At 50.7% G+C, this 9842-nt stretch overlaps 1 protein-coding gene across 1 annotated transcript in view; it reads right to left on the reverse strand.

The window, feature by feature from the left end:
- Positions 1 to 9623, reverse strand: part of LOC104492224 (spectrin beta chain, non-erythrocytic 1-like) — a 28441-nt gene extending 18818 nt beyond the window's left edge. The window contains exons 1-7 of the mRNA XM_010134745.1: positions 9537 to 9623; positions 5111 to 5257; positions 3256 to 3519; positions 2351 to 2575; positions 2061 to 2150; positions 1525 to 1803; positions 393 to 523 (exon numbers count right to left, since the gene is read on the reverse strand). Coding sequence (XP_010133047.1) covers positions 393 to 523; positions 1525 to 1803; positions 2061 to 2150; positions 2351 to 2575; positions 3256 to 3519; positions 5111 to 5257; positions 9537 to 9590 — 1190 coding nt within the window. The 5' untranslated portion in view covers positions 9591 to 9623. The remainder of the gene's footprint in view (positions 1 to 392; positions 524 to 1524; positions 1804 to 2060; positions 2151 to 2350; positions 2576 to 3255; positions 3520 to 5110; positions 5258 to 9536) is intronic.
- Between the last annotated feature and the right edge of the window lie 219 nt (positions 9624 to 9842).

The following is a 9842-nucleotide window of genomic DNA, read 5'->3' on the forward strand; positions in this document are numbered from 1 at the left end:
ACCCACCGCGCCCCCCCAGCCACAGCACCCCCCCAGCCACAGCAGCCTTGAAGTCAGTCACTGGAGAATTCTGTTTGCTTAGCTGCAGCTCTCACAGCAAAACAGTTCTTAAGCTTGCTGAATTCCCCGTGGGGAAAGCCATTTGTGGCAGCGGAGGTACATCCACCAAACCCCAGATTCCACGTGGCCAGGTTTCGAGCACCAGCTTCCAGTCTCTGATCCTAGCGGAATCCTCCAACACACATCTGGAACTGAGTGAGGTTAACTCCTCTTCCTCTGCACATTCTTCTAAGCTACTGTCTTTGCTGCAGTCTTTGTGTGTCAGGACAACGCCACAAAGTGAGTGAACTACTAAAAGGACGCACAACACAATTAAACCTGGCAGTTAATACCTTTCGGGGTGATTATCTGCCACCAAAGTTCTGCTGGTCTTTGAAAGCTGGTGCACAGTTTCAGCATAGTCTTCCACAGCTTGTTCCAAAATCTGGTGTTTCTTCAGCATGGACACTGCACTCTGCTCGTCCTGCAACGGTAACAGAACACGTCAGTCGAGTCCCCCATTCCAGAGGAAGACACCACTCAGCAAGTTCAACTTGGTGTGCGAGCAAAAAGGGGCAGCCAGAGAGACTGATGAGGAACTGCTCCTAAGGACAGCTCGAAGACAAGTTGTTCTGACAATAGTGTATTAGTAGTTGAGTTCACAGCAAACGGTACCCACAGAAAGGAAAAAAACAAGTGGAAGAGCGAATGCAACAACCCCTCTGGGACGCAGAACAAAACCACATCAGCCGTGCACTGAGCATGTTGAATTTCCTCCGCTGTGAGCTCTTTGTGTATTCACACACCACTGGTGACTGTGCAGGGCTCGGGAAAAATGGAACAGTTTTAGGCACGTCACTTGTCAGGCTTTTCAACGGCAGCCTGGGTCAAAGGAAAGAAATCCCAGGGAGCCCACGCCAAAGGGTTCTCCAGCAAAGCGCCTGGAGAAATCCCCATCCAGACTGAGCGCCCATGGAATGTGTTCCACGATCCAAAGCCGTGTGTTGTTTGAGCAGGGCAGTGAAGACAGTGCGTAGGTAACAATGAGATACGGCACTCTGACACCCCCTGAAAAACAGCAGTTCACCTGCTCGCTGCTCTGGCCTGATGCTGTTCCCATTTCACGTCACTGGGAGAAAAGCTGACGACTAGTGACATCGAGTGAGTGCCCACCAGACAGGTGCACCAAGCTGACAGAAAACCCCACCTAACTGGAGTGTACTGGGAACTCTGGCCTTACAGCACCGGCAGGCACAGGACCGCCATCCACAGTCTGAGGATGCTTCCCTGCCCCAGTGCAGCGAGGCCTATCCCCCACAGCACCAGGGGTGTCAGAACCGAAACGGGAGACGATCCCCTGAGGTTTCACAAGGGAGGAACACTTGTTTATGTCACCACTACATTAGCGACACATTAAATTATGTCACCTGCCCCCCTCCAGCTAAGCCACTAACACCGAACTCGGGTCGCTGTGGAGCTGCTCACCTTGGCTTTCTCTTCTGACATCATGTAGAGCTCCTGCTCGCTCATCCAGGCCTCAGCCTCCGCAGCATCGAAGTAATACTGCTGTGCTCGGTGAGACTCCTCCAGGCGCTTGTGGCGTTTCTCTGTCTCCTCGATTAGGAGGTTCCACAGCTGCTGCAAGTCTGCAAGTCTCTGCTGAATAGCCTCAGCATTCGGGCTACTCTCTGTGATAATGTTTTGACTCCTCTCAAAAATGTCATCGATACGAGGCTGATGGCCCTGGATTTCTTTCTGAAGTGTCTACATGGGAGAGAAGCAGATTGATGAGACACTGCACTGAGCAAAAAAGAAATGCTGCTCAGGGGTCTTCACTCTAGAGGGGCACCAAAACACATGCCATCAGCTCACGTGGACAAACGGTGCTCTCCCTGAACATGCCACCACCGCCATGCAGCACACCACTGAGGCCCCATCATTTCACCCCGAGCCTTTCCGTCCTGAACTAGTCAGCACCAAGCAGAAATAACAGGTATGGAGCTCTCGCAGCCCCCACTTACCTGATTTTTCTTTATTAGTAGCTGCACGGTCTGGAGGTTGTGTCCATGATCAGTAGATGTAGCTATAGCCATCCTCTCTCCAACCCACAGCTGAAAGGAAGAGAAGAGCACTCATGATTTCAAGCAACTGCAGACACAGTGACGGCAGCAGAGAGGCTGCTGCACACAATGCACAAAGCAGCATTGCTCAAACATGCTACTGAGAGACGCGACCCATCTTCCTGCGATGGCTCTGCAATAGGTGTGACACCCTCCTGCTGCCTGGGCAATGGGATTTCTTTGATACTCACAATTTCGTCTTCCACGTCCCGGTTGAACTGGTGGATCTCTTTGGAGGCCAGTAGGTTTGCCTTTCTTTCATTCAAAGGTTCCAACAACTCCAAAAATTTCTTCTCCACAGTAAGGCGTTTCCCATCCACTTCATCTGTACTCTTCCCTTCCTGGCTTAGGGCCCGAGCCTGGCTTTGCAGCTCCTCTATCTCCTTCTTACGAACATCCATTTGGTTCTCTAGCATCTAAAGAGAAACACGGCAAAAGGATCCTGAAAACCAGGGTTTTTACCGGCTGACAGGGCTAGGGTACGTCAGCAGCCTCAGCAGAAGGAAGAACGGATGCTGGTGGGAAAGGATTTACTACATCAGTAATGACTAACATTCACATTGCAAAGAACGAGGCTTAAACACGGACTGACGACTGAGGCCGCTGGCTGATACCCTTCGTCACTGCCTGCTTGTGCAAATGAGGGATTTGGCCAACGACACGGCTGAAACTCTCCTATCGGTCCTGCACAAGTTCCCCTGAACAGCTCTGGAGCTCAGCTAACCCACATGAGCGCTTCACTGCTCCCCGCTGCCCTTGCTACAGCAGCGAATCGCGAACCGACCAGCTTCCGACAAGGCTGAATCGCAGGCAGGCAGCCAGGACCAGAGCGGGAATGGCCGGGGCGGGGGGACCCCAGCAGCAGACAGAGCAGAGAGACTAACGCAGGGAAGGAAGGCTGTGAGGCAGAGACTGTATCGAGAAATTCACGGCTGATTTGTTTCTGGGTGTATTGCTGGTTCTTCTTCGAGGTGCATGAAACAACAGGGAGAAGGAAAAGCAAACACATTCTTTTCTAAACAGAAAGGATCCCGCTCTGCTCCTCTGAGCGCAGACGTCTGCTGTCTGCCCACTCTGCAACCGGTGCTCCCTTTACCTGCTGCTTCTTCAACAGGATGTTGACACTGGTGAGGTCCTTCCCGTAGTCATCCGACTGGATTTGACTCTCCAAACCATTCAGCCACTTATCGAGGTCAGCACAGCTCTGGGTGAAAAGCTCTGCCTTGTTGGCATCAAAGAGGCGCTGAGCCTTGGTCTGGGTAGTGGATTCAAGCTCTTCCCACATTTGGTGGAGCCCGGTCAGCTTTTCTTTCACTACGGCTTCGGTTTCTGGTTTCTCTGCAATGAGCTGCATTCCCTCCTGCAAAGCAAAGAGCGACAAAATGGCACCTCCTCGGAAGCACTCAGACAGTTAGTTAAATTACTCTGATTAATAAGCACTTAGGATTCCTCATCTGCTGGCAGCATCAACCACTCGTTTTCTATCTCCAGTTACCCAGCGACTCCTTTCAGAACATCAGTCATCCCCCAGGTCTATCTGTTGCCAGGAAGAGGGTTTCTTGGCAATGGGAAGGTCAAGCAATGTCAAGCAATGCCTCCTTCCTCTTCCCCACCCAGACATCCCTTTGTGGGATCTCCTGGGCCACTGCTCAGATGTGGGTGGAGCTGGCGGCCCCACGTGCCTGTGTGACAGCAGAGGAGGGAGCTGCAGCTGAACAAGCGTGTGTCCAGCTGGAGAGCCGTGAAGACCCAGCGAAACGCTGGGAGAAGGACCTGATGGCACCCCAGCTGAGCTGCTCCACTGAAGAGGGTGATGGTGATGGGTTATAGCAATTGCCATGGGTCTAAACTGACATCAGAGAGGAACCATCTTCCTTGGGAAGTGGGAACCCTGTACCTAGCACCAGCAGAGCACTTCTTGCCTTTACAGAGACTGAGTTAGCTTTGGGAATATTTTCTTTATTCTAATTATACTTCTGTGCCTGGGTGGTGCCGACAAAGGACAAAACCTGTTCAGATGTGAACCCTGCTCACAGCCCAGCACGTTTCATAGCTGAGACCACTGCTAACGTTAATACAGCGATTGTCAGCTGCGGCTGCAGACGCAGCTTCGGGACTGCTGCAATGTGATTTCTGAGAGGCAAAGGGCGAGGATGTATTAGCATCACTAAAAGTACTTCCAGTACTAAGAGCAGCCTTCTAATTACACCATTAAAGGGTATTGCTATTTGCAGATCGCAGAAAAGCCTCTAATGGGATACGGAGTGCCAAAGTGGGAGAGGAAATGAGCAATTAACTAACTTACACTGAACAGAAACCCACTGTCAGAGCTAAAGGACCTCCTTAGTGTTCCCGAGCTGCACATGAGAAATGGGGAGGGAAAGTACAGCTCATCGCAGCATATTAAAGCTTTCAAAGTAGCTCGGTACAGAGCTGGGGATCTTAATTCATCACACTACCGGCTATGCTCTACCTCGGGCACTCATTTTGCACGGGGAAAGGCAGCCTGATTACAGCCCTGAATGAACGAAAACCAGCAGGGCAGCACGGGACTCTGAGGCCAGCTACCGCCTACATTTGGCTGTTTCCCGGGAAGTACTTCTACCTTTTCAGCTCGGATGGCAATTTGCCCCTTTCACCCTTTGGGTATGGAAACCAGGACATGCCTTCCTCCTAACAGACCAGAAAGACCAGACAAAATCCAGCTGGCAACTTAGCCAAAGACTGTTCTGAGCGAATGTCGTGGGTAAAGAGCATTTCACATCAGTGAGGAGCACAGCGGGTTATGTGGAGAGACGATGCGACAGATGCTCGTTCTACAGCAATGACATCTCCTTTTGCCTTAGCTGGAGAGATGATTCAGGAGCAATTCTGCAGAGGAACAGATCCCACCTCTGTGCATAACCATCTTCAACAAAGATGGGGGCAGTTTTCGGGCGCTCTTTAGTTACCTTTTCAATCTTCTCCAGCCATTCTTTGTTGGATGCAAGTTCTGCCATAAATGCCTGATGCTTCAGCCACTTGCTGTGCAGGTTCCTCGCCTCATCGTAGGACATGTCCTGGGCTGTAAGCATCTTCTCATTGATCCAGAGGGAGAGCTGAAACGGAAAACACGCATTTCCGGCATGAAATAATGCAAAGTAACAAAATGCCTCCAGAACAAGGCTAAAGAGACGCTCCTACGGAAGAGCTGTGTGAGATTCAGAGACCGCTGTTCCTCAGGGTTCAGTCAAAGATCTGCCTCTTTAACCGTTCAACTCAAACACCCGTCTCCAATATAGAAATAACCCACGACTCAAGCAGAAAGGAATCAACTCCACCACGAGCAACATCGAACACAGAGGTCGCACCCAGTTCAACAGCAAGGGGCACAGGGACATGTGTCCTACTTACTGGTCACAGCGTACTCTCCTACCGCTCTTCCCGTGCCACATTACTCAACGTGCTACTCAGGACGGGGAGTTAATGCCATCATCGCCACACCCCTGTGGAGCCTTTCTGGCTCCCTGAGGACACTGCAGAAGCACATGCCAACGACGGGCCATGCAAAAGGCAGTCTCCAGAAGAAAACAGCCCCAGGGTACATCTTCCAGGGCATCGCTGAATGAGAAATTCTGTATTTCTACTCCTATCAGAGGTCTTCAGAACAGAGATGGGTTTGCATTAACTCAGACCACGTTTGGACCTTTTCCCCATAGTCTCTTCTCTATACGGGGTTACAAAAATATATTTCTTTATTTGCCCAGTCTCCAGTAAGGTTTTAGTACTCCAGACATCCCATTACATAAAATCTAGGACTGATTTCATTCTGATTTTCTGCACATATGAAGGTGTCAACAACGATTTCCCGATCAACACTAGAGAAAATCAGTACTTTAAAAGATACCGTATTTGCCAAGGGCAAATAGAATGTGCAGATGATCGTAGCAGCCACCACCCTCCCCGCGTGAGCCTGACTGGTTTATCTACCCCTTACGTGTGGATGAAAACCACATTCACAGCAATATTTATAGAATTTGGAAAAGATTCATGTTCTGCATAATTAGAGTCGCCTACCCAAGCGGAAAACGTCAAAACAAATCTAAGCTTTGTTTCCAGAAGGCCACTTGAGCAAGGCACGCTGTCCTGCCAAGGAAGCACCCTGGCAAGAAGGGCAACAGCGCGCGGGTGAGACTCACCAACTCTCAGCTGTGTACTCAGGACACAGGGCAAAAAACCCCGATTTAGCATTCACAAGCCTGTTTTTGATTGTCCCTTAGCACTGCTAAGCCCCACAAAAACGGAAAGCTAATCAGAGCAATCAAAGAAACTCCTTGTCTGCTCTTGCCATCAAGTCTGAAGAGAAGCATGCTCCTCCTCATGAAGACGTCCACAGGCAGCGACGTTCACAGTTGTGACAGGCTCCTCTGCTACTGAACAACCCAAGGCTACGTTAGGGATTACTCCATCACCCCAGATCAGCGGGTCTGCTCCTGCCTCTGCTCTGGGTAGGAGACCGCTGCCATTCTCTGCAGGCTGCACTGCTTGTCTCCCCCTCCGCTTTTACTCAGGCACAGCTCTAAGTTGTGCTTCCCAAGGAAAGGTAGTAGCGTTACACGAACGGATGGGGTGAGCCGAGACACAGGCGATACGTGGTACACAGCCGGTGCTGGGCAGGGTTAACCCCCCGCTTCTGACCCTCATGGTGTTGTCACAGTCCTTCTGGTAACACCCGAGTGCAAACAAAGCATTTAAGGGGTGACTGTGGAAATCTGGGTTTTGCAGCTGCTCTAGTCACTGGGAGTCAATACCTGCAAAAGCAGGTTTAAAAACCGACCCAAGAATTCCCTAAAGCCGTGCTTCAGATTGACACTTGGAGTACGTCTTTCTCCAGAAAACTGAAAGTCACCGGTTAATGCCAGCAGAGCTATCAGGCCTCCTCCCATCCTTCGCACCTACACTACAACGTTTTGTTTCTGCTCTCAGCTCCCAGAAGACTGTAACTCTCTGCGATGAGAGACCAGGCATGACATAAGAGAAGCGCTGAGACAAAACCCCTGTAAACCTGTCAGAGCGACGATGAGGGAAGGTGAGAGAGCATGGGCTGCTGCTGCACCTCGCGGACCCTGCCCACAGCCAGGCTGACACAGCCGATCTGGAGAGTAAGGTTCACAGACGTCTGCGCTGCATGACAAAACCTGCCGGCACAGCCCCTGCACAGGCAGAAACCTGACGTGCGGAGTCTTGCCAAACGCTTTCACTGTGGCGTCCCGAGAGAAATTGGCCCAGACAGTGCTGGGATTGCTCAGCGCTTACGGGGAAGATCAGCTCTAACCTCTTCGAAGGTGAGCTGTGAAAGAGCAGCAAGTCAAAGAAAACTACTGAACAGCAACATGTACCCCATCCCCCCCGATCAGGATTTTCTGCCGCCATTCCTTGTTTCATTTGCTCAGCAAATCTATTCAGCACATTCATATTTATGAATGTGAGAAACAGACAAAAAAAGCGACTCCCCGGGATTAACCTGTGACAGTGATCTGGCTACTAATGAGGAGAAAAGCTGCTCTGTGACCCGAGGGAAGGTTTAGCATTGCTGAGCTGGGCAACGAGCACTATCCTGACCCTGCTCACCGCCTCGCCTGCCAGTCAGGGGCAGGAAGGAGCGAGGGGCAGGAGGCCACATTTACATCCTGCTTCAGCACGGAGAGACCAGTGAGGGAAGGGGCTGCCCTGGGGAAGGACACGCTGCAGAGAACACTCTTCCTTTCCTCAAGTTACAGATGGATGGGAAACTGTCCCTAAGGCGGCGGGCAGGAAGGCCGAAGGATCATCGCCAGGTGAAACGCAGACTGGTTCCAATCTGTGCTCTAACAGTCCTCAGCTTCGCCACCAGCGCTAATGAAAAAGCAAAGGGCGAGGCGTTCCCTCGCTCCCCTCCACCCGCAGGACAGCGCTGCTCCAGCGCCCGATCCCTCCAGCCCAACCAGGTCTCAGCAGGCGCTTTGTAATCCCACTAACACCAAGTCTAAGCCTCATTACGGCTGTCTTCTCTGGAAACAGCCGCTCGGGTCTCGCCCAGGCTGACATCCCCTCAAAAAGGATTGGAGAAATTTGTAACCTGTGGGTACTGTAAGTTCTGTCTTTGAGCCGTACAGTCGAGACATCCCTGCCTGAGTGGCTGGAGAGAAACACTCGAGGGGAAAGGCATTCAGGCGGCCAGACCCTGGAGCTCTTATGCGTTCCTTTTTCTTTCAGTGACATAGGGGAAAACCGGATCCCAGGGGACACAACCACGTCGACACTGCGGCTAGAAGGGCTCCAAGGGCCAGGGGCATTTTTGCACCAGAGCTGTTACAGAGGAAGGAAGAAGCTGTTGCTAATAACAGCAGAATTTTTGCTAATCTGTCGTGTCTTTACTACCACGGCAGGAGCGGTTTAAGCCAAGTTCACTGTTAGCTTACGCAACGCAGGCAAATAGACGGCATCTAGGCAACCAAGCAGCAAACAGCGCTTGCCCCGTTTCTGATCGTCATTTTGTTTGTTTGCTGTACAGAACCTGAGCTGAGGGCAATTCCACGCAGACACAGCACAGTGACTTCCCGTCTCTAGCAGCTGGCCGAGACGTGCGGCGAGGGGCAGGGAGAAGCACAGCTTGGCCGCTGAACGGCACAGCTCTCTGCGCAGGCTGCAGGTAGGGGCAGCTGCTTCCTAGCGCACGTGGCAGGCTAGGCTCTGCATTATCTGTCAGCCCTGCAGGAAATAACCCGAAAATTAATTCCTCAAGCTACAAACAAGATTATTCCCAAGTTTAAAATTGCCTTCAGTGTAAACGGTCCGTGTAAGTCACTAGGAAGTCTGGAAGGATTTCTTTCTTAAAATGTTATAGTGCTTAATTTTAAACACAGGCAAACTAGATAAATACTACATTAAGAATGATCCACTTTAATCCTGCCCCCTCTTACTCCCAACCTCCTATTCTTCTGACTAACGGTTTGTAGAAATCACTGGAAATCTCCTGCACCAGGCCACAGACATTTATATAAATAAATACATATACACAGCAGTAGATAACATTCTTAATGAGTGCTGTGCTAATCCCACCACATTCCACATGATTAATTCATACCACAGCAGAACAGCTTCTCTGCTTTTGGCAACTTTCCCTGTCTTTAGCTTAGATGACAAAAGGAAATTCAATTCATGGCAAAACCACCCCAAACAGATTAATCTTTGCAGGGGTTTGGGCGGGGTTTGTTTTTCTAACTGTTTGCTCTGCACGAAACACTACTGGATGACCCGACCGCCCCACGCTGCACACTCAGCCCTCGCACACACGGGGTAGGCAGGCTCTTCCAGGGACGCAGCGTTCAGCGACAGCAGTGAAAGGCCATCATTTACCTCTTGACAATCCTGAAGAAACTTCTGTAGATCCCTGTTATCTTTCAGTCTCATCAGAAGTTCACTGGCTGCTTCACGGTTCTTCCTATGTCTAGACAAAAAAATAACAGCAGAGAAAAAAACCTTGAAATAGGGATTTCATGCAAAATTTGTCCATTTCTGTCGCCTCTCCAGGACACGCGTGTTCAGTAAGAACGTGGTGTGTTCTTCTGCCTTGCAAATGAAGCTCAGATACGCTTGTGTTATTTCGCGGGCTTACTTAAGTTCAGCATCTACTTGGTTTTGCGTACCAGTTAAACCCACAGG

The sequence above is a fragment of the Buceros rhinoceros genome, unplaced genomic scaffold, assembly GCF_000710305.1.
Source record: "Buceros rhinoceros silvestris isolate BGI_N320 unplaced genomic scaffold, ASM71030v1 scaffold26444, whole genome shotgun sequence".
In the NCBI taxonomy this organism is placed as follows: Eukaryota; Metazoa; Chordata; class Aves; order Bucerotiformes; family Bucerotidae; genus Buceros; species Buceros rhinoceros.